The 24,047-nt window shown below is 49.5% G+C and overlaps 2 protein-coding genes and 5 non-coding genes across 9 annotated transcripts in view; 5 read left to right on the top strand and 2 right to left on the bottom strand.

Moving 5' to 3' along the window:
- DHX37 (DEAH-box helicase 37) overlaps positions 1-3,204 on the top strand; it is a 45,167-nt gene extending 41,963 nt beyond the window's left edge. For 2 of the 3 annotated variants that reach the window (XM_001103101.5, XM_077955779.1), the window contains exons 25-27: positions 31-104; positions 1,876-1,973; positions 2,170-3,204. In XM_001103101.5, coding sequence (XP_001103101.5) covers positions 31-104; positions 1,876-1,973; positions 2,170-2,255 — 258 coding nt within the window. In that variant the 3' untranslated portion in view covers positions 2,256-3,204. The other variant, XM_077955778.1, reaches the window with a different exon arrangement.
- Positions 3,205-4,630: 1,426 nt separating this feature from the next.
- LOC713005 (histone deacetylase 1-like) lies at positions 4,631-6,642 on the bottom strand. The gene is given in 3 exon segments (XM_077955838.1): positions 4,631-6,130; positions 6,133-6,177; positions 6,490-6,642. Coding segments are annotated over 3 exon segments (1,449 nt in total). The 5' UTR covers positions 6,524-6,642; the 3' UTR covers positions 4,631-4,760.
- Positions 6,643-9,334: 2,692 nt separating this feature from the next.
- Positions 9,335-9,406, bottom strand: TRNAA-UGC (transfer RNA alanine (anticodon UGC)). Its single transcript has one exon. It is a non-coding gene; the product is annotated as a tRNA-Ala (tRNA).
- A 246-nt stretch (positions 9,407-9,652) lies between these two features.
- Positions 9,653-9,724, top strand: TRNAD-GUC (transfer RNA aspartic acid (anticodon GUC)). The gene has a single exon. It is a non-coding gene; the product is annotated as a tRNA-Asp (tRNA).
- Positions 9,725-14,152: 4,428 nt separating this feature from the next.
- TRNAF-GAA (transfer RNA phenylalanine (anticodon GAA)) lies at positions 14,153-14,225 on the top strand. The gene has a single exon. It is a non-coding gene; the product is annotated as a tRNA-Phe (tRNA).
- A 781-nt stretch (positions 14,226-15,006) lies between these two features.
- Positions 15,007-15,078, top strand: TRNAD-GUC (transfer RNA aspartic acid (anticodon GUC)). The gene has a single exon. It is a non-coding gene; the product is annotated as a tRNA-Asp (tRNA).
- A 5,456-nt stretch (positions 15,079-20,534) lies between these two features.
- Positions 20,535-20,606, top strand: TRNAA-UGC (transfer RNA alanine (anticodon UGC)). The gene has a single exon. It is a non-coding gene; the product is annotated as a tRNA-Ala (tRNA).
- Positions 20,607-24,047: the final 3,441 nt, after the last annotated feature.

Below are 24,047 nucleotides of genomic sequence, written 5' to 3'. Positions count from 1 at the left end.
GCCTCACCCCTTCCTGTGGTCTCTCATCAGGTCTTCCGCAAGCTGGCCTCATACCAGAGCTGTCTGCTGTCCAGCCCCAGCACCATGCTGAAGACGTGGGCCAGGTACTGCTTGCAGTGGGCAGGAGGGGTGGAGGCCTGAATGACCTCCCCAGGGCTGCTGGGACAGAGCACCACACACGGGGAGGCTTAAAAGATCCGAAGCGTGTGCTCAGGTCTGAAGGCTACAGGGCCACGCTCTGTGCATCGGCTTTCGGGGAGGGTCCCTCTTGCCTCTGCTGGCCTCCTGGGCTTGTGGCCACATCACGGCAGTCTCTGCCTCCATCTTCATGTGGCCGTCTCTCTGTGTGTCTCTAGTCTCCCTCCCTGTGCTCTCTCCTTATAAGGACACCAGTCATTGGATTCAGGGTCCACCCTACTCCAGGGTGACCTCTCCTTAACTCATGACATTTGCAATGACCCTCTTTCCATATAAGGTCACACGCTGATGTTCTTGGTGGGCATGAATCTGGGGTAGGGGAGACACTGGGCTGCTTCCTGAGAGTTGCCCGGTGTCAGTGAGAGGCATCCTGGCCCTAGGGACTTCCAGCTGAGCAGACCCCTGCCCCATCCCGCCCACCACCTCTGCTTCAGGGCTCACCCTTGCCCTCCACCTCCTCCTGCTCTCCTCCTGCCTGTGGTCCAGACCCACAGACACCTCCCCCTTCCTGGGACTGGCGGAGCCTGTGGTGCAGGGGCTTGGAGCACTGGAGGCAGACCTGAAGGTGCAGGCAGGTGCCAGGGACTCAAGATGGGGTGTGTTGCACAGCACCTGCTGCTGGGCTGTCAGGAGCAGCGTCAGTCACCCAGCTCACGTTTTCCAGTGCGGCCCTGTCCCAGGCATGTTCTCGGGGCTGGGATACAGACACGGTCTCTGTCCTACAGTGGCGTCGCTCGGCCCCAGAGGGACAGAGCAGGACATGAGTGAGGCCTCAATGGGCTTGGGGTGGAGTGCGACTGGGCTGGTCGAGGAGAGCCTCACTGGGCAGATTCAGAGGAGGCAGGGCCGGAGCAGGGCACAAATCTGGAGGAAGGTTCCAGATGAGACAAGTTGCATGCACGGAGCAGCCTTGGTGGGCAAGGAATGTGGGCCAGAGGCAGCCAGGGTGGATGGGAGGAGGTGGGATCTAGAGCCTTCTGTCCCAGGATGATTAGGGGAAGGGGACCCTTTGCTTTCTCTTTTATTTTATTATTATTATTTATTTTTTAGAAGGCCTGTCTAGAGAATTTTGGTTTTTTTGCTTTTGAGTTTTGTTTGCTTGTTTGTTTGAGACAGAGTTTTGTTCTTGTTGCCCAGGCTAGAGTACAATGGCGCAATCTCGGCTCACTGCAGCCTCTGCCTCCCGGGTTCAAGTGATTCTCCTGCCTCAGCCTCCTGAGTAGCTGGGATTACAGGCACCCGCCACCATGCCCGGCAAATATTTTTGGATTTTTAGTAGAGATAGGGTTTCACCATGTTAGCCAAGCTGGTCTCGAACTCCTGGCCTCAGTTGATCCACCTGCCTCAGCCTCCCAAAGTGCTGGGATTACAGGCGTGAGCCACCACGCCCAGCCAATTTGTTTGTTTTTGAGACAAGGTCTTGCCCTGTCACCCAGGCTGGAGTGCAGTGGTATAATCATGGCTCACTGCAGCCTCCAACTCCCGGGCTCAAGGGATCCTCCTACTTCAGCTTCCCGAGTAACTGGGGCTACAGGTGCATGTCACCATGCCCAGCCAGCTCTTTACCCTGCGGGGTGGGGCCGGTAGGGTGGTGATGCCTGCCCTGTTTTCAGGCCCCCAGCAGCAGCTGGTCTGTGCCCTGGCTGCCTGCCACCAACCTGCATCCCTGCCCCACAGGCTGCAGCCCCGGACGGAGAGCCTCCTGCGAGCCCTGGTTGCAGAGAAGGCTGACTGCCGTGAAGCCTTGCTGGCTGCTTGGAAGAAAAACCCCAAATGTGAGTTTGCCCAGGGCCAGGGGATGGGAGTGGACAGGATGGGGTCACCGAAGCAGGGGCTTTGTGCTTTGTGCACAGTCAGCCCTGGCTTGGCAGAAGGATCTGGCCCCATGGCTGCTGGCCAGCTTCCTGCCACCTTAGGAGAGTCCCTGGGCCCAGGGTCACCCTGACACTATCCTCCTTCCCTCCCCTGCAGACCTGCTGGCCGAGTACTGTGAGTGGCTTCCACAGGCCATGCACCCTGATATCGAGAAAGCCTGGCCCCCCACAACTGACCACTGACCGGACACCTGGCTGGAGGGCCGAAGACTGGAGGGCTGGCAGCAGCCTGTCACCCTGCGACCATGACTGCCTGGCGTGGGCTTCATGGCCTGCTCTCGGGAAGCAGGTCAAGCCCTGGGAACCTCGTCCATGAGAACTCGATACCGTATGAAGCGTGCTGCTGCCCGTGCCGTCTGGCCTGGGGGTGACTTTTTGAACTGATTATTACATGGTGGATGATGATTTCATCTCACGTGCTGGACGCTGTTCTGTTCAGTGTGCTCTTTGGACTACATTAGTCCGCCGTGGAGCAGCAGGGCCGGAGGTCTCTGCAGTCCCTTCCCCGCTGCCCTACCAGAAGGCCAAGGAGGCACGTGGAGGGCTCATCCTTTCTGCAATTCTTCCCTCTAGAGTCAGGGAGGTCCGCCCAGCCCTGGCCTCACAGCCGTCCCAGATGTTAGGTGAGCCACCGAGCTGTGCGTTGACCTTGAGGGGCCCGGCTCGGGGCCCCCAGGCTCCACGCCTTCTTGGGAGGGTGGACGCCGGCACCTTTCCTGTGTTACGGCTGCGGGGAGCGAGCATCTCGTCTGCCTGTGGTCAGCTCTCAGACGGCAGGGAGCGGAGCTGACCTTGGCCGTGCTTGGTCACCGCTGCCATGCCGCAGAGGATGGGCCTAGCTAGGCTGGGGCCACAGGACTATTCTGCCGGCCTTGAATGGGGACTGCAGAACCCTCAGTTTGTCTCCCTTGTTCTTCTGTGGCCGAGGTGGGAGGGGTAGGTCCCCCAGCAAGAGAGACAGGAGCACCCCAGACAGGACCAAGGAGTCGGGAGGCCCCTGCCCTTCCGTCCTCCATGGTGAGGGCCCGGACGTCTCCCCAGAGCCCAGCGCTCGCAGGATGGATTCCGCTCCTGGCTTTGCTTCTGCGGCTTTGGTGGAGACAGTTATGGAATAAAATGTTCCTTGCACCCAGATTATTTTGTGGAATACGCTTGGGGAAGGACACCCAGGTGGCGAGTGTGCTGTCGTGGGACGCGGCCTGGTGGCCGACCTGCCTTCCCAGTACTGCCATCTGCTCTAGGGAGGCCTCTCCTCGCTGGGTTTACTTACCTCCCTGGCTGCTCTCGAAGCCCGAGCAGCTCCCTCTCCCCACCTGCCCCATAGCCAAGATGGCAGCCCGGCCCTTCTCGCTCCAGGTTCCTCCCCAGGAGCCCAAGGCAGGGCCGTGAGCCAGGGCCCTGCAGACATGTTTGCTTAACCCGCCCAGTGATTGAGGAAGACCTGAATTCCTCACTAACATGTAGAATTGAGCTGTTTCCCACTCAAAATTACTGACCTCCAGCTTTCCTGAAATCCCACTGCACATGGGCTGGCAATTCTGAGATGAAAGCGGAAGCCATCATTCCCGCCGCTGTCTCAGGTGCCGAGGCAGCCTCCTTAGGGACGTCCCTGCCTCCTCATCGCACTCCACAGCCAAGCGTCCACAGTTGTAATTAGGTGATGCTTTTTAAAAAATGTTATGTAATTAACATACCATAAAATTCACCATTTGAAGGTATACAGTTGCTTTTAGTATATCACAGTTGTGCAACCATTACCATGACCTGATTCCAGAGCATTTTTCTAGCCCTAAAAAGATACCCCGTACCCATCAGCAGTCTGCCCCATTTCTCCCAGTTCCCCCAGCTCCAGGCCCCACGAATTCACTTTCTGTGTCTGGATTTGCACTTTCTGGACATTTATCTCTTGTTGCCTTTTTTGTTGTTGTTTTTTTGTTTGTTTGTTTTTTTAGAAATGTAGCATTTTATTACAAAGAGGCTCACAAAAATGAAAATCGTATCTCAAAAAGGAAACTAGACTAGCACCTCCACCTGCAGAATTAGGAGAAGACCGGGCCGGCAGCGTTTCTTGGCTCACTTGAGGCCAGTGGGAAGGTATGAAAACAGGCTGATGTTACCTTAGGAGCCTGGAAAGAACCGGAAATCCTTGAAGACCCAGCTACCCCTTCTAGAATGTTCAATAAGGGCACCTTTCCAAAGCTATTAAGCGGGCACTTGGCATTTCAGGATTTTGTCTTATGGTTGCATAAAAGTATCCCTTTCACCCAGACCTGGCACCCTTTATGGTTCAAAGTTAAGAACTGGGGAAGAAGGCCGGACGCGGTGGCTCAAGCCTGTAATCCCAGCACTTTGGGAGGCCGAGACGGGCAGATCACGAGGTCAGGAGATCGAGACCATCCTGGCTAACCCGGTGAAACCCCGTCTCTACTAAAAAAATACAAAAAGCTAGCCGGGCGAGGTGGCGGGCACCTGTAGTCCCAGCTACTTGGGAGGCTGAGGCAGGAGAATGGCGTAAACTCGGGAGGCGGAGCTTGCGGTGAGCTGAGATCCGGCCACGGCACTCCAGCCTGGGCCACAGAGCGAGACTCCGTCTCAAAAAAAAAAAAGAAAGAAAGAAAATATAAACTCTGACGGGTTGGGGGAGAAAGGTGAGGGACTCGGCAGGAAGCCAGAGCTGGAGAGGTCTGTTCAGGCCAACTTGACCTCCTCGTTGACCCCTTTAGCTTCTGGCTTCTCCTCCTTGGTTTTCTCCTCTTCTGTGACTTCTTTCTTCTCCTCTGGGTCTTTCTCTTTTTCATCCTCTGTTTTGACTCTCTTGGCTTTTTTGAAGTTGGAAGAGTTCTTGCGGCCCCCCTCTCCCTCCTCTTCAGAATCGGAGAACTCTTCCTCACAGGCAGTTCGTTTGTCAGAGGAGCAGATCGAGATGCGCTGCTCAGGGTCTTCTTCGTCCTCATCGCCGCTCTCCTCAGGGATTTTGTCCTCAGGAATCGCCTGCATTTGGACCTCGGGTGCATGCGGCAGCACTCTAAGGTTCTCAAACAGTCGCTGTTTGATCTTCTCCGGGTACTCATTGGTGCTCTGGTTACTCATATTGGAAGGACTGATGTGGAGCTTGAAATCTGGTCCAAAGTATTCAAAGTAGTCATTGTACGGAAGCTCATTAGGGATCTCCGTATCCAGGGCCACAGCTGTCTCGTATGTCCAGCACCGGGCAACATTATAAATGGTGTAACCACCACCTCCCAGCATCAGCATAGGCAGGTTAAAGCTCTTGACAAGTTCCACACACTTGGCGTGCCCTTTGATGGTTGGACTGAAGCAACCTAACCGATCCCCAGATAGGGAGTCTGAGCCACACTGTAAGGCCACCGCACTAGGCTGGAACATCTCCATTACTTTGGACATGACCGGCTTGAAAATGATCTCACAGGACTCGTCCTCAATCCCGTCTCGGAGCGGGTAGTTAACAGCATAATACTTGCCTTTGCCAGCCCCGATATCCCATAGGTCCCCAGTTCCTGGGAAGTACTCTCCATACTTATGAAAAGACACAGTCATGACCCGGTCTGTGGTATAGAAGGCCTCTTCCACACCGTCGCCATGGTGAATATCAATGTCAATACACAGCACCCTCTGGTGATACTTTAGCAGTTCCAGGATGGCCAAGACGACATCATTGACGTAACAGAAGCCAGATGCCTCAGACTTCTTTGCATGGTGCAGGCCCCCAGCCCAGCTCACAGCAATGTCTGTCTGCTGCTTATTAAGTTTCACAGCACTTGCCACAGAACCACCAGTAGACAACTGACAGAACTCAAACAGGCCATCGAATACCAGACAGTCCTCACCAATGTTGAATCTCTGCATCTGCTTGCTGTACTCCGACATGTTATCTGGACGGGTGGAGTGCAAGAATTTAATGTAGTCATTGCTGTAACTGCATGTCATCTCCTCAGCATTGGCTTTGTGAGGACGATGGATTCCCATTTTTCGGTAGAGACCATAGTTGAGCAGCAAATTATGAGTCATGCGGATTCAGTGAGGCTTCACTGGGTGGCTTGTCCGTAGCAGTAATTTCCAACATCCCCGTCGTAATAGTAACAGACTTGGCCGGGCGCGGTGGCTCAAGCCTGTAATCCCAGCACTTTGGGAGGCCGAGACGGGCGGATCACGAGGTCAGGAGATCGAGACCATCCTGGCTAACCCGGTGAAACCCCGTCTCTACTAAAAAATACAAAAAACTAGCCGGGCGAGGTGGCGGGCGCCTGTAGTCCCAGCTACTCGGGAGGCTGAGGCAGGAGAATGGCGGGAACCCGGGAGGCGGAGCTTGCAGTGAGCTGAGATCCGGCCACAGCACTCCAGCCTGGGCGACAGCGCGAGACTCCGTCTCAAAAAAAAAAAAAAAAAAAATAGTAACAGACTTTCCTCCAGGTGACCTGCATCTGTGCCATCTTGCTCGCCTGCCATCCCTACAGTCAGTCGGTCCATCCGCCCTCCTGCCCGCTGCTCCGCTCCTTGTTTGTTTTTTTGAGACAGAGTCTCGCTCTGTTACCAGGCTGGACTGCATTGGGACAACCTTGGCTCACTGCAACCTCCGCCTCCCGGGTTCAAGCGATTCTCTTGCTTCAGCCTCCTGAGTAGCCGGGACTACAGGCACGTGCCACCACACCCAGCTAATTTTTATATTTTAAGTAGAGATGGGGTTTCACGATGTTGGCCAGGATGGTCTTGATCTCTTGTCCTTGTGATCCACCCGCCTCCGCCTCCCAAAGTGCTGGGATTACAGGGGTGAGCCACCGCGCCTGGTTTGTTGGTTGTTTTTTTGAAAGGATCTTACTCTGTCATTCAGGCTGGAGTGCAGTGGTGCAATCCTAGTTCACTGCAGCCTCCATCTCCTGGGTTCAAGTAATCCTTCTACCTCCCAAATAGCTGGGACTACAGGCACACTCCACCATACTGGGCTACAATTTTCAGTACAGCCAGCTCTTGCTATGTTGCCCAGGCTGGTCTTGAGCTCCTGAAGTATTTCATTCCTTCCTATGGCTGGATAATACCCCAGTGTATGGATAGACCACATTTTTATTTGTTTCCATCTTTTGGCTATTGTGAATAGAGCTGCTGTGAACATTTATATACAGGTTTTTGTGTGGATGCATATTTTCCATTCTCTTGGGTATATACCTAGGATTTAAAAAAAACAAAAAAACAAGAGCACCATTGCCTGGCCAATGTCATTTAGCTTTTATTTATTTATTTATTTATTTTGAGACAAAACTGCATCTGCATGGCTGGTAGATACCTGAAAACATGCACACCCTAGAAAGTGGGCAGGAAAAAAGCAAAGAAATAATTCAGTTCTACTTCTTACCCAACAGATTTGGAAAAATTAAGAATCATGGCCATAGCCAGTGCTGAAAATATAAGGAAAAGAGCACCTTCACACATTGTTAGAGAATATGTAAGTTGCCACAGCCCTTAGAAAAAATCCAGCAATATTTATTTATTTATTTTTTTTTTTCTGAGACGGAGTCTTGCTCTGTTGCCCAGGCTGGAGTGTAGTGGTGCGATATCTGCTCACTGCAACCTCTGCCTCCCAAGTTCAAGTGATTCTCCTGCCTCAGCCTCCCGAGTAGCTGGGACTACAAGTGTGTGCCACCACACCCAGCTAATTTTTTGTATTTTTAGTAGAGATGAAGTTTCACCATGTTGGCTAGGCTGGTCTCAAACTCCTGACCTCAGGTGATGTGTGCACCTGGCCCTTCCAAAGTGCTGGGATTACAGGCATGAGCCACCACGCCTGGCCCAAAATCTAGCAATATTTAAAATAAACTAGGCATGGTGGTTTACACCTGTAATCCCAGCACTTTAGAAGGCTGAGGTGAGAGAATCACTTAAGGCCAGGATTTCCAGACCAGCCTGTACAATATAGCGACACCCCTGTCTCTACAAAAAAAAAAAAAAAAAAAAAGAAAAAGAAAGAAAGAGAAGAAAAATGTTTGCTGGAGGTGGTGAAGTATACCTGTAGTCTCAGCTGCTGGGAGGCTGAGGTGGGAGGATCACTTGAGCCCAGGATTTGGAGGCTGCAGTGAACTATGATCGCACCACTGCATTCCAGCCTGGGCGACAGAGAAAGAAGTACGTTTTGAAAAGTATCCATGCCCTTTGACCCTGCATTGCTCCCTGTGGAAATCTGTCCCATCGAGATACCGGCGCCAGAAGGCAAGGAAAGTGCATGTACCAGATGACTGACTACAACACTTCAGTGAGAGGAAACAAAATTACCCGAACCGCTAGGAGGAATGGTAATAAAGCATGCTACCCCTGCGTTAGGAAATACTATGCAACTACGTCCAGAATTTGTCATGAACTCCATCATGCTCTCACCTACTCTGCCGCACCTCTGGAGGAAGTACCCATCAGCTCTCCGGGCGGTGGCTGCACCTCCTTCCCTGTCTCCCCACATCCACCCACGCCCAGGGTGTATTCTCCGCATGGCAGCCAGAGGGAGCCTTTTCAAACCTAAATCTGGTCTGTTACCCTGCGTCAGGCCTCCCAGTGTCTTCGAAGGTAAAGTTCATCCTCATTCACTAAGCTCTGGGGCGGGGCTTTCCTCCTGCCCCTTCAACACAGAGCGCCCTTTCTCCAGCCTCAGGGCCTGGGCACCTGCTGTTTCCTCCGCTACACGCATTGTTTCTGCAGGGGACTCCCCTGGCAGCTAATCTAAAGCAGCCCCCACTCATGCACCCCTGAGTTTCCATCTCATCGCTATTCTTGTCTTCATAAAACGTATCGCTACTTGCTTATTGTTAAGTCTCCGGGACTAGACTATAAAGTCCAAGAAGGCTGAGAAAGCTTGCCTGGCCTGTCTTATCCAGGGATACCAGGGAACATACACTTTACCCGGCACACAGTAGGTGTCGACGCGTGCACAGAACCTGACATGAGGCCCCCAGGAGTTAATGAATGGTCAATTGCAGAACCTTTCTAAGGAATCCAGTGCTTTTCTATCTGTTTGATGAAACAAATAACTGGGAGTGTTCGTTTCAAATGGCATATTGCCGGCCCCATGGCCGACCTACTGAACGCGGATCTCTGGTGGAGGGGCCCAAGGAATTTGTGATTGCGGGCAGGGATGTACGCTGGCGCAGGCCCTTCCAAGGGAGCTTTCTTCGCAGGCAGGTTGATGGGGCTCCCTGGGTCCTCTTTCCAGTCTTCCTTTCTGTGTGACTGTAATTTGCAGGAAAAAGGTAGAAAGAAAACCCTGGAGATGCCGGGGATTGAACCCGGGGCCTCATACATGCAAAGCATGCGCTCTACCACTGAGCTACATCCCCTTGCCTCGCGAGTTGCTTTTCTGGGAATGGTGATACAGAGAGTGCCCTTCGCTTTGCTAGTTCAGGTGTCTCAGCTTCCGAACGTACAGGGCCTCCAGCCACTCAAAGGGGCCTCTGCCCGCTCTGGGAAAGCTCGGAGGCCAGGGCGCCCGGCGCCGAGCCCGGATGACCCGCAAAGGGTAGGAACGACAGCGGGAGAAGGCTACAGTCTTAGAGACTGAGTTGGAGAAAATCGTGTATGGCTTGTCCTCGTTAGTATAGTGGTGAGTATCCCCGCCTGTCACGCGGGAGACCGGGGTTCGATTCCCCGACGGGGAGGCTAACAGAATCGACCTTTTGAAATACAGAAGGGAAAGCCTTGCTGGCAATGCTATGCATTGTTCAAAAATATACTGAATAGGCGAGGATGTGCACGTCGCAGGTGTGCCCGCAACACCGTGAATTAGGGCCCTTTCGAGGATTCATTGCCCTCCAAGGAGAGGTGGGGGGAAGAAAAAAGAGGGTGCTCAGCAGTGGGCACGATAGGTTCATTTTTATGTCAAAAAATTATAGATATGCGCACAAATGTGTGAGTATTTTCATGTTTCTGATTGGCGTCATGGTAACAACAGCAGCAGCAGCCGCCAACAATATACAGTTCTTAACATGTGCGGGGCAGTATTGGTAAGCGCTTTAGTGTTCACGCATTACATCCTCAAGCATCCTACCAACGTGCCGTTTTCTCCACATCAGACTGATGAAATACAAGCACAGACAGAGGCTCCGTGGCCCGCCCAAAGTCTCATCAGTCACAATCAACTGTAGACATAGGGGGCCTTTGGGGAGAAGGACTCGGGTGGTGGATGGGAGTAACTCTTTGACCTTCCATTTCTGTACCTTTCTGGACTTTTGGAATTCTATTTTTTTCTCCCTTCTTGTTTTTCTCTCTTATTCGATTTTTATCAGAATGATACGTAGAATTTTTAAAAGTCAGATACAACTACTTTTGAAAATAAATGCTTATTCCCCGATGTCTCAGATAAGAATTACAAATTAGACAAAAAGTGTCCTCAGCAAGGCGACTTTTACTTTCTGCAGAAAGGGTGGTGCCCGTCAGCAATTCTGCCACGAGCATACACAAAGTAAAAGAGACATAAGAATATTTATTCCTTATGCATGAGGTCCCTATTGCTGTGTTTTGACTTCGCTGACTGGAGGCAGACACCTCACAATTTAAACTAAAACCCGATTAGCTAACAGTTCAAAACTTTTTAAAATACATAAAGACAGTGAGGAACAAAGGAAAAAAGGATGTTGCTTAGAAAGGACTTAAAAAAGTAGGCCGGGCGCGGTGGCTCACGCCTGTAATCCCAGCACTTTGGGAGGCCGAGGCGGGCGGATCACAAGGTCAGGAGATCGGGTCAGGAGATCGAGACCACGGTGAAACCCCGTCTCTACTAAAAATACAAAAAATTAGCCGGGCGCGGTTGTGGGCCCCTGTAGTCCCAGCTACTCGGGAGGCTGAGGCAGGAGAATGGCGTGAACCTGGGAGGCGGAGCTTGCAGTGAGCCGAGATCGCGCCACTGCACTCCAGCCTGGGCGACAGAGCGAGACTCCGTCTCAAAAAAAAAAAAAAAAAAAGAAAGGACTTAGAAAAGTAATAATATTCCTAAACAAGGGAGGAGTGTAGGCTGCAAGCTGGGACATACCTGGGCACGTCCAGCACGAATATTTTGACAAAGGTACAAGGACATAGAATGTACTACGTGCCTGTGAGCATGTTTAACATGGATACTAAAGTCAGAGTGGGCTTATTCGGTTACATTTGCTACCTAAGGCTTAACAGATAGTTATTACTATAAAATAAGAAACTTGAAGAAAGTTAGTTTTGAGAAAAGATATCAGTAACATTTATGATTCAAAGGGGAAGCTTTGAAGAGGAACTTTTGCTTTCTACAATTCCTTCCCTTTTAATTTTTATGATGTTTCCTTTTTAAACTGTTTTAGTATGTTTTGGCTTAATTGTTCTACTTGAGCTTTTAAGAGGAGAAGTCTCTTAGAATAAGGTGGGGGAGAGTTAAGATAGGTTTTAGTAGTTTTGGTAAGAACTGTCATTATTAATTTTGTCATTAGCTTCCGGAGGCATGGTATAATATAACATCTGAGAAGGAGAAGTATACCTAATACAGTAGTAATAGAAGTGAGAATTGAGGTTATAGTTTCCTTCCATTGACCAAACCATCCTCCTAGCCAATTTGAAATAGGGTTATTAATTCTAGAATTTCTAGTTAGCTCTTTAGATAAAGCAGTGAGACCTTATAAGGTTCTGGTTATACTTCCGTTAGGAGTAGTGTTATCTGGGATGAAGGTTGTACACAACATTGGGTTTTAATTATAACACAAGCACCACCTTTCTCAGTTGATACTGTATTTAAAGTCATTTTATTTTCCTAGACCATTTTACTAGTGGATCGTAACTGTTCTGCTATTCCTTTAATAGCATCTTTAAGTATAGTTAATAAATTGCTGTTGATAGTAATAAATATAGTTTATGCAATATACATTCTTATTAATTGTTATTTGTGGGAGAAGGGATTTGAACCTCACAGCTATCTGATTTCTAGCTTTGAATTTATCTGGTATACCTCGTGGAATGTCAGTTGTATTTAAATAAACATGGGGGTCAAAGGACCTAAGAGAGCCTAAGAGAGGCTTCTCGTGTTTTACGATGTCGTGCTTGTTTGTTTGTTTTGTTTTGTTTTGTTTTGTTTCTGGTTCATGAAATGCCAGGGTAAAAGGGATAGCTAACTGAACTAGAGCACAAGTACCACTCCAATTATTTGGCAGAGTGTCCAGTAAAGGTTCTCACAATACCACCGTACACCCACTCCGGGATGAATAAGGGCTGACTGACAGGTCCGCTCTTGGAAGTGCCTGACCTCCTGACCTCACTGCATTCTGTTAAGTTTCTTTCTTTTTTTTTTTTGAAACGGAGCATCGCTCTGTTGCCCAGGCTGGAGTGCACTGGCGTGATCTCGGCTCACTGCAAGCTCCGCCTCCCGGGTTCTCGCCATTCTCCTGGCTCAGCCTCCCGAGTAGCTGGGACTACAGGCGCCCGCCACCTCGCCTGGCTAGTTTTTTATATTTTTTTAGTAGAGACGGGGTTTCACCGGGTTAGCCAGGATGATCTCGATCTCCTGACCTCGTGATGCGCCCGCCTCGGCCTCCCAAAGTGCTGGGATTACAGGCGTGAGCCACCGAGCCCGGCCGTTTCCTTGGCTTTTAAAATAAAAATTAGGTTGATGTCCTGGAACATGGACAATGGCTATTTCTTCCGGTAACTGAAGATTATTAAGAACATCAACAACTAGTGTTTCATGAGCAAGTTCCTTACCTTTGCTGTTAATTAGTTCTCGCTCAGCCTAAAATTTTCCAAATGTATGAGACACCCTGAAGGCATATTTAGAGTCAGTATAGATGGTTCCTACCTGGTTCTGTAAATATTTTAGGGCCTAACTACGTGCGAGTAACTTGCAAGCTTGAGCAGACCAACTATTTGGTAATCTTCCTGATTTTACTTTTTTAAATGTCTCTTTATCAACTACAGCATATCCATTATGTTGTGTCCTTTCAATCATCTAGGAGGAGCCAGGGTGGTCTTAAACTCCTGAGCTCAAGCAATCCCTCCGCCTTAGCCTCCCAAAGTGCTAGGATTACAGGTGTGAGCCACCACCTCGCCCAGCCTAATATCTTTATTATAGAAATAATTTTTTAAATCACTAAGAAAAATCCAAAAATATCAATAGACCACAATCAACAGGTAATGAATTTACAGAAGAGGAAAAATGATTCATTAATAAAACTTACAGAAAAGATTGGCCCTTAGAAGTATTTAAATAAACGAAAGTAAAACGCAAGTTACTACTTTCAACCCATGATGTGAAAGTTGTCAGAATCAAAATGAAGTCATGGATTTTAAGTAAATAAATAAAGGCCGTGCGCGGTGGCTCACGCCTGTAATCCCAGCACTTTGGGAGGCCGAGGCGGGCAGATCACGAGGTCAGGAGATCGAGACCATCCTGGTCTAACACGGTGAAACCCCGTCTCTACTAATTAGCCAGGCGTAGTGGCGGGCGCCGGTAGTCCCAGCTACTCGGGAGGCTGAGCCAGGAGAATGGCGTGAACCCGGGAGGCGGAGCTTGCAGGGAGCTGCTTTCCGGCCGAAGCGTCCTCCCGCAGGCCCTGGCGGGGTCAACATTCCTGCCACGCCTCGCGCTGCTTGCGGGGTTGCACCCAGGGGATGACCTTTTTCCTTTGCGCAGAGAAGGGGGCTTGAGAAACCCGAGCTCTGAGCCAGGTGGGATTCATTCATTCATGCATGCATGCATTCATTCATTCATTCAGTCAGTCAATCAGTCAACAAATATTTGTCAAGCCCCTACAACATGCTAGGTACTGTTCTAGGTACTGTTCTAGGTACTGAGGGACAGAGCGGTGCCGGAGGTAGACGAGGTTCCTGCTCCTCTTGCGTTTGTCATGCTAGCTGGGGAGACAGACAAGGAAAATGATAACGTTAACAATAAATAGTAAGTCCTGGGCCTTGTCGGGAGATATAATCAGAGAAGGCTTCTCGGAGGTCGTGGCCTTGCCAGACGAGAAGGCCACCGCAAGCGGTCCCTATTGAACCTGCCTTCTCAGCTTCGGTGCCAAAGACCCGGGGCGGCGAAACGACCAGGAGGATAAAAGAACAACCTAGCTACAGCGGCTGCCGAAATAGCTCAGTTGGGAGAGCGTTAGACTGAAGATCTAAAGGTCCCTGGTTCGATCCCGGGTTTCGGCAGTTTCCCTTTTCCTTCCTGGTGGGGGGGAAAAAGGAGGTGCATACACGGAGCCGATTCTTTACAATTAATTAAAGGCTTTTACTTTCTATATATATATATATATTTTTTTTTTGAGACGGAGTCTTGCTCCGTCGCCCAGGCTGGAGTGCAGTGGCCGGATCTCAGCTCACTGCAAGCTCCGCCTCCCGGGTTCACGCCTTTCTCCTGGCTCAGCCTCCCAAGTAGCTGGGACTACAGGCGCCCGCCACCACGCCTGGCTAGTTTTTTGTATTTTTTAGTAGAGACGGGGTTTCACCGTGTTAGCCAGGATGGTCTCGGTCTCGATCTCCTGACCTCGTGATCCACCCGTCTCGGCCTCCCAAAGTGCTGGGATTACAGGCTTGAGCCACCGCGCCCGGCCTTACTTTCTATATTTAAGAAAGCCCCGAGCAGTGTCCACGAGGAGCCGGAGGGGCGGAGGGGAAGAGAACTCTCTCGCCACTCACCGTTTGGGTAAATCAAATAAGGTCAAGTTTTTCCCGTCTCCACCTCCTTCATGTCTCAAATGCACTTGCTGATGCCTGTTTGTTCATTTTTGCTTTCTGTTTTTTAATGTCTGCTTTCTGAACTCTCGTGGCAAAATGAAAGACTGAGCAGGAAACGATCGCCTTAAAATGGCATGAAGTCAAGTCGGACCTGTTGTTTTGTGGGAAATACAAAATATTTAATTCTTTGGAACCTGTTTAGGGAAAGCTACATTTACTTTAAGAGAGTGACTTGAAGTCAGCTTCTCATGGGCGGTCCTCGTTAGTATAGTGGTAAGTATCCCCGCCTGTCACGCGGGAGACCGGGGTTCGATTCCCCGACGGGGAGGCTGGTAACGTTTTTACCGTTCCTCTATATTTTTCCTCACTCTTCCTAAGAATAAACCCTGCAGGTAAACGGGAATCTGGTTCTGTGGTTGTCTGTGGCCTTGCTGCGTGTCACACGGTTACGGAAAAGCAAGAAAAAGGCAGTGCTCGCATGAGGAAGTGTTCATCCATTTCTTTCTTTTTTTTTCTGAGATGGAGTCTCGCTCTGCCGCCAGGCTGGAGTGCAGTGGCGCAATCTCCTCCTCCTCTGTCTCCTGGGTTCAAGCGATTCTCCTTCCTCAGCCTCCCAAGTAGCTGGGATTACAGGCGCGCGCCACCAGGCCTGGCTAAGTTTTGTATATTTAGTAGAGATGGGGTTTCACCGTTTTGAAACAGGGGTTTCACGCCTACAATCCCAGAACTTTGGGAGGCCGAGGTGGGCGGATCACCTGAGGTCGGGAGTTCGAGACCAGACCGACCCACACGGAGAAACCCCATCTCGACTAAAGATACAAAATTAGCTGGGCTTGGTGGCACATGCCTATAATCCCAGCTACTCGGGGGCTGAGGCAGGAGAATCGCTTGCACCTGGGAGGTGGAGGTTGCGGTGAGCCAAGATCACGCCATTGCACTCCAGCCTGGGCAACAAGAACAAAACTCCGTCTCAACAAAAAGGAAGAAGAATTGGCAGCGGGGCACGGTGGCTCACGCCTGTAATCCCAGAACTTTGGGAGGCCGAGGCGGGTGGATCACCTGAGGTCGGGAGTTTGAGAACAGCCTGACCAACATGGAGAAACCCCGTCTCCGCCGGGCGCGGTGGCTCAAGCCTGTAATCCCAGCACTTTGGGAGGCCGAGACGGGCGGATCACGAGGTCAGGAGATCGAGAGACGATCCCGGCTAACACGGTGAAACCCCGTCTCTACTAAAAAATACAAAAAACTAGCCGGGCGAGGTGGCGGGCGCCTGTAGTCCCAGCTACTCGGGAGGCTGAGGCAGGAGAATGGCGTAAACCCGGGAGGCGGAGCTTGCAGTGAGCTGAGATCCGGCCACTGCACTCCAGCCTGAGTGACAGAGCAAGACTCCGTCTCAAAAAAAAAAAAAAAAAAAAAAAAGAAACCCCGTCTCTACCAAAAAATACAAAATTAGCTGGATACAAAATTAGCTGGGCGTGGTGGCGCATGCCTGTAATCCTAGCTACTGGGGAGGATGAGGCAGGAGAATCGCCTGAACCTGGCAGGCAGAGGTTGCAGTGAGCAGAGATCGCGCCATTGCACTCCAGCCTGGGCAACAAGAGCGACGCTCCGCCTCAAAAAATAAAGAATTAGAAGATCTAAATAGCATTCTAGGCAGAGCGAACAGCAAGTACAAAGGCCCTGAGCTGGGAAGAAACAGTGAGGAGGCTGGTGTGGCAGGAAGAGGAGAGGAAGGAGGGAGGAGAGGGCAGCAGGAGGTGAAGTCAGAGCGGCCCTCAGAGGACAGATTACATCGTACCTTGAAGGGATACAGAGGGCAGGAGGCATGGGTTTGATTCTGAGAGTTTCATGCAGAGAGAAATATTCAGATTTGTTCTGAGCAGTGCCCTCTGGCAGCCAGGTGGGTGGGCACAAGAGGAAGCAGGGGCACCTGCGGACTGAATACAACCTGTGGGCTTGCTCCTCAACCACGTCCAAAATGATGCCCCCTATGGCGCCATCCTGCTCTTCTGCTGCCAGGGTCTCTCCCCCGTGGCTCCTACTTAGGCTGGGGGAATGAGGTCAGAGGATGGTTTGCACGGTGCTCCCCATTCCTCATCTCCCCACTGCCCTCTTGCTCTCCCCCATCTCCCCAAAACGGGTCAGCAAAGCACCACGCCGGGCTGAATAGAAGAGGCAACTGCCCTCCAGTAGAGTTCTATGATAATAACACGTTTATAACAGCCAGACCCACATTTCACAGTCCCTGCTTTCTATTTACTTATTTATTTATTTGAGACGGAGTTTTGCTCTTGTTGCCCAGGCTGGAGTGCAGTAGTGCGACCTCGGCTTACTGCAACCTCCACCTCCTGTGTTCAAGCGATTCTCCTGCCTCAGTCTCCTGAGTAGCTGGGATTACAGGCACGCACCACCATGCCCCGCTATTTTTTTGTGTTTTTAATAGAGACGGGGTTTCCTCATGTTGGCCAGGCTGGTCTCGAACTTCTGACCTCAGGTGATCCACCCACCTCGGCCTCCCAAAGTGCAGGGATTACAGTTGTGAGCCACTGCGCCTAGCCTTATTTATTTATTTAATTTTTGAGACAGGGTCTTGCTCTGTCGCCCAGGCTGGAGGGCAGTGGCGCAATCTCAGCTCACTTTAGTCTTGACCTCCCAGACTCAAGAGATCCTCCTGCCTCAGCCTCCTGAGTGGGGGTGGGGTGGGGTGTCTCACTGTGTTTCCCTGGCAGGTCTTGAACGCCTGGGCTCCAGCAATCCTCCCACCTCGGCTTCCTTAAGCACTGGGATTACAGACCTGAGCCACTGCACCGGGCCCAGAGCCTGTGCTTTCTACCAAACACTATTGTACATGTTTTATGTGTAACTCACTAAATTGTCACAACAACCAGATGAGGTAGGTACCTTCAAATCTCTATTTCACACATGAGGCCCAGAGGTTAGGTGATGCAATCACAGCTGATATATCCAGCACTTCCTTCCCCAAGTCTACTAACTTTTCTGACAATTCCGCATGGCCTTTGGCCAGGAAGAGTCACAGGTGCCAGCAACGGTCAGGGAACTATGGAGAACGAGGTGGCAGGACATTTTTGAGGCAAGTTTTCCGTATCACAGTAAGTGTCTATTTCCAGCCAAGAAATATCAAGGCTGATGGAAAAAGGTATAGCCTTCAGTTTCCTGCCCTCTCCTAGCTTCTCACCCACTCTTTCCCCAAGGAATGGCTTTGTGATGACCTGAAGGACACTAAACATTGTGGCTTCTCTCCTCTGGTGTGCTTAAGAAACTCTCTGGAAAAGAGAGATGCAAATTCACAGTTAAAGAATGGATCTTAGGGCCGGGCACGGTGGCTCACTCCTGTAATCCCAGGATTTTGGGAGGCGGGAGGCGGGAGGTGGGAGGCGGCGGGAGGCGGGAGGCGGGAGGCGGGAGGAGGGGGCGGGCGGGCGGTGCGGGTCACGAGCTCAGGAGTTCAAGACCAGCCTGACCAACATGGTGAAACCCCGTCTCTACTAAAAAATGCAAAAATTAGCTGGGCATAGTGGTGCACTCCTGTAATCCCAGCTACTCAGAAGCCTGAGGCAGGAGAATTGCTTGAACCCGGGAGGCAGTGGCTGGCTTCAGTGAGCCAAGATTCTGCCACTGCACTCCAGCCTGAGTGACAGACTTAGTCTCAAAAAAAAAAAAAAAAAAAAAAAGAATGTCTCTTTTCGGTGGGCAATTGTAACGCGACTCCTTCCTCCGAGCCGAAGCCCTCGTTCCGGGAAGTGGATCTGTTTCTTTTCAGTTTGCTCATTTTTATATTCAGAATGGTCTGTCTCCCAGACTGGAGTGCTGTGGGGTGCTCTTGACTTACTGCAACCACTGCTTCCTGGGCTCCAAAAATCCTCTCGCCTTAACCTCCCGAGTAGCTGGGACAACAAGCGCTCGCCACCACATCTGGCTAAGTTTTTGTATTTTTGGTAGAGACAGGGTTCGCGCCATGTTGGCCAGGCTGGTCTCAAACTCCTGACCTCAAGTGATCCGCCAACCTCAACCTCTCAAAGTGCTGGGATTACAGGCACGGCCATAATAGTTATTTTGGGAGGAAAAAAAAGTCTTCCAGCTGATATGCAAACCTCAAAGTCACTGAAGGTTGGTACGGTTTTAAAGGATGAGAAATCAGAGGTTTCTGGGTGAAGGTACAATCAAGCCAATGCCCTTATTTATTGGAAAGAAACTCAATTTTCCTTCTCTTCTCTTCTCTTTTGTCTGTGAAGAGGAACATTTAAGAACGGGTCAGTTTTCATTTGTTCCTTGGTTCTGGTATCCGCTAGAATTGTATTTGCAAGGTTATGAGGAGCTGACCTACTTGGGAAACATAAAACAATTATCTTGTTGTTGTGGTTTCGCTAAACTCTAACACTCAGTTAAACACACAAAAGTTTAATTTAGAAAATAACCTGGCCGGGCGCGGTGGCTCACGCCTGTAATCCCAGCACTTTGGAAGGCCGAGGCGGGCGGATCACAAGGTCAGGAGATCGAGACCATGGTGAAACCCCGTCTCTACTAAAAATAGAAAAAAATTAGCCGGGCGCAGTGGCGGGCGCCTGTAGTCCCAGCTACTCGGGAGGCTGAGGCCGGAGAATGGCGTGAACCCGGGAGGCGGAGCTTGCAGTGAGCCGAGATTGCGCCACTGCACTCCAGCCTGGGTGACAGAGCGAGACTCCGTCTCAAAAAAAAAAAAAAAAAAAAAAAGAAAATAACCTTGGCTGGGCACAGTGGCTCACGCCTGTAATCCCAGCACTCTGGGAGGCCAAGGCAAGTGGATCACCTGAGGTCAGGAGTTCAAGACCAGCCTGGCCAACATGCGGAAACCCCCATCTCTACTAAAAACACAAAAATTAGCAGGTGTGGTGGTGCACACCTGTAGTCCCAGCTACTCGGGACGCCAAGGCACAAGAATCGCTTGGACCCACGAGGTGGACGTTGCAGTGAGCCGAGATCGGGCCACTGCACTCCAGCCCGGGCGACAGAGCGAAACTCTGTCTCAAAACAAACAAACCAACCAAAAACTAAAAGCCTCTTGCACTCCCATGTGTATTGCAGCTTTATTCACAAGTGCCTAGATGTGGAATCCACCCAAGTGTCCGTCAACAGACACATGGATAGAGAAAATGTGGTGTACATACACAATAGAATACTATTCGACCTTTAAAAAATACAAAACAAAATGAAATCCTGGCATTTTTCCTCTACAAAACAAAAACAAAAACATGCTTAAGTTTGGGGGACATTACATAAAGTGAAATGAGCCAAGCACAGAAAGATAAACACGGCATGATCTCACTCATATGCAGAAGCTGAAATAGTTGCTCTCACAAATAGAGAGTAGAATAGTGGTTACCGCAGGTGGTGAAGGTGGGGGAGGTGGGAATAGCCAAAGGTGGGTTACTGGATACAAAAGTACAGCGAAATAGGAGAATAAGTTCCAGTGTCCCTATAGGGTGAATACAACAACTTATTGTATGTTTTCAAATAGCTGGAAGCATGGATTTTTAATGTCTCCCAACACAAAGAAACGATACATGTTTGAAGGGATGGATGTGGTCATTGTCCTGACTTGAACATTACAAATTGTGTACATAGATCACAACATCACACCACACTTCATAAATATGCACAATTGTTATGTGTCAATTAAAACAGTAATAAAAGCCGAAAATAAAAATGAAACACGTGGAAACAGGAAAAACGCCTTTAAGTACAGAGTATAGCAAGGACTTCCAAAAGGAAGCATAGGAAAGGGAGGGGGATGTAGCTCAGTGGTAGAGCGCATGCTTTGCATGCATGAGGCCCCGGGTTCGATCCCCGGCATCTCCATTACGGTTTTGCTGATTTCTCTATTCATTGTGGTCCATGGCTCCTTATTATTAAACTGCCATGGATGTGATCATTATATGTATTATGATTCCAGGCACTACTTGGAGCTCAGATTTTCACACCAGGCATGATCTTCCCATTCTGAAATCTCTAATGTTTCAAATGCACATGAGTTAGAAGAGGCTGATGGGAGTAATCAGCAGAAAAGTGTTAAGGCAAAACCTGACTGGATGATTGAAACCACAGCAAATGTGAGCAGGAAGATCATCTGGGGAGTGTACACCACATCTTGTGCCACTGTGATTGCACTGCACTGGTCTCGAGGGCTGTTGACGCATTCCTGGCCATCGGGGGGGCAAGTGTGTAAGTTGCTGGAAGGTCTGGGCCCCCGTTTGCCATCTCACTCCTCCTCTGCACTGCCACTAACCACCTCATTTGCATGGGAGGAACCCAAAGGCAAACTCGCATCCCACCAGGGCTTTGCTCTCTGCTTCCTCAGCAACACGTCTCCATGGCTGTAATGCACACGCAATTTACATTTATATTCATACACTGTGTTCCGGGGTGAGGAGACCTGCAAACCTACCCCAAAGGTCAAGGGAGCTGAGAGGCCAAAGAAAGGGGCTGACAAACCCAGTTTCTCAGGAAAAAACATTTATTAGGGACTTACCAACAGAAGCCATAGTCTCAGGGTGGTCATCAGAGGATATAAAGTTCACTGTGCCATAACCCCCAACCCAGGGCTTCTATACCATAGGGAAGGAATATTTAGGACAATTGAAGTCAACCCCTCAAGCAAAGGCAAGAATGTTATATGAATCTGCATAAGGGCAGGATTTATGATCTAGGTTGTTCTGATCTAAGGGCAGAATTTATGGTAACAGTAAAGTAGAAATCTTAGAGGCCTTCCTGGAAGAGGCATTAATCAGAAGTTATCTTGGCAGATTAGCATCCAAGATGGAGTTGCTTTCACCTCCACTGTGTTTCTGTATCTTACCATTGAAAGCAAAAGATGGTGGCTCAGGCCTGTAATCCCAGCACTTTGGGAGGCATGAGGCAGGAGTATTGCTTGAGCCCAGGAGTTTGAAAGCAGCCTGGGCAACAAAGGGAGATCTGTCTCAATAAAGAAAAGAAAAGGAAAGAAACAAAGAAAGAAGGAAAGAAAGACAGAAAAAAGGAAAGATTTACTTGCATGCATGATCTTTAGGCAAAAATAAATACATAAACATAAATAATATTTTTAAAATTTAACCAGGTCCCATCTCTCTAAATAATAATAAGAATGAAAGAAGGGATTCTGCTGCATTCTGTGGTACAGTTCTTTGCAATTATAATGAATTCCTCACCTGTCAGCCCCTTTCTTTCGTTTGACTTGACTTCATGTTTTAAATGGTAAAAGCGTCTAATCTTAGATCTAGAGCTTTCATTTTTGAGATGAGGAAACTGAAACTTGTGAACTGACTCACCAGTTAGGTGGTGACGCATTGGTGACAGCTTGTTTCTAATGAGCTTCAGGAAAGGTTATTTCTCCCTGAAAGTCAACAAAGTTTTAAGGGAAAAAACGTTGAAGATCATTTCTGAAGTCATCAGGACTAAAACAAAACTTACATCTTCTGTAACTGCCCAAAGGTTTCTCCTTGCCCTCTGCCTAGACAGAGCCCATTTATTAAGACAGGGAAATTGTGATCCGCCCACCTCAGCCTCCCAAAGTGCTGGGATTACAGGCGTGAGCCACCTTGCCCTGGCATAATAGAGAACGTTTAATTCACACACAGCTGGCAGTGTGGGAGACGGGAGTTTTACTATTACTCAAATTAGTCTCCCTGAAAACTCAGGGATTGGAGTTTTGAATAATAATTTGGTGGGTAGGGAGGTCGGGAAATTGGGAGTACTGATCGGTTGGATTGGAGATGAAATCACAGAGTCAAAGCTGTCCCTTTGCCCTGAGTCAGTTCCTAGGTGGGGGCCACAAGACCAGATAAGCCAGTTTATCAATCCGGGCAGTGTCAGTTGGCCCAATGAGTGCAGAGTATGCAAAATATCTTAAGCACTGGTCTTAGGTTTTTACAATAGTGATGTTTTATCTTCAGGAGCAATTTGGGCATGGACAGAATCTTGCAGTCTCCAGCTCCGTGACTCCTAAACCATAATTTCTAATCTTGTGACCAATTTGTTAGTCCTGTAAAGCAGTCTCATGCCCAGGCAGGAAGGGGGCTTGTTTTGGAAAAAGGCTGTTATCACCTTTGTTTCAAAATTAAATTATAAACTAAGTTCCTCCAAAGTCAGTTCAGCCTACACCTAGGGATGAACAAAGACAGTGGAGGTTAGGCACAACATGGCGTCAATGAGGTCAGATCTCTTTCATTGTAATAATTTTCTGTTATGACTTTGGTAAAGGCAGTTTCACTTCTGTTTTGTTTCTTATTTATTTATTTATTTATTTATTTATTTATTTATCTTGAGACAGGGTCTGTTTCTGTTGCCCAGGCTGGAGTGCTGTAGTGCAGTCACAGCTCACTGCAGCCTCAAACTCCTAGGCTCAAGCGATGCTCCCACATCATCCTCCCGAGCAGCTGGAACTACAGGCATGCACCACCGCCTGGCTAATTTTTGTTTGTTTTGGTAGAGACAGGGTTTCACCATGTAGCTCAGGCTGGTCTTTAACTCCTGGGCTGAAATAACCCTCTCACGCTGGCCTCCCAAAATGCTGGGATTACACGTGTAAGCCACCATGCCTATTTTTTTTCAATTTTTTTATTTTTATTTCTTACTATGACCCCCACTTATATGACATTACTTTGTACCTTATAATTAAATATTTCAGCCAGGCACATTGGCTCACGTCTGTATTCCCAGCCCTGTGGGAGGCCAGGGCAGGAGGATCACTTGAGCCCAGGAGTTCAAGACCAGCCTGGGCAACATGGTGAAACCCCCATCTCTTATTTTATTTTTTGGAGACGGAGTCTCACTCTGTCACCCAGGCTGGAGTGCAGTGGCACACGATCTCGACTCACTGCAACCTCTGCCTCTAGGGCTCAAGTGATTCTCCTGCCTCAGCCTCTAGAGTAGCTGGGACTACAGGCGTGAGCTACCGCGCCTGATAATGTTTGTATTTTTAGTAGAGATGGAGTTTCAGCACGTTGGCCAGGTTGGTCTCCAACTCCTGACCTCAGGTATCCACCTACCTCAGACTCCCAAAGTGCGAAACCTTGCTCTCTACAAAAAAAAAAAAAAACAAAAATTAGGTGTGGTGCCACATACCTGTAGTCCTCCCTACCCAGGAGGCTGAGGTGGGAGGATCACCTGAGCCTGAATGTCCAGGCTGCAGAGTGAGCCGTGATCATACCACTGCATGACAGAGCGAGATACTGTTTCAAAAAACAAAGAAACAAAGCCAAATATTTCTGCTAGTGCATGACAAGGAAAAAAAATACCTCAAGG

This window comes from Macaca mulatta, chromosome 11, assembly GCF_049350105.2.
Source record: "Macaca mulatta isolate MMU2019108-1 chromosome 11, T2T-MMU8v2.0, whole genome shotgun sequence".
NCBI classification, from domain to species: domain Eukaryota; kingdom Metazoa; phylum Chordata; class Mammalia; order Primates; family Cercopithecidae; genus Macaca; species Macaca mulatta.
The sequence above is the reverse complement of the archived record's forward strand: the minus strand, read 5'-3'. Positions and strand labels throughout refer to the sequence as shown.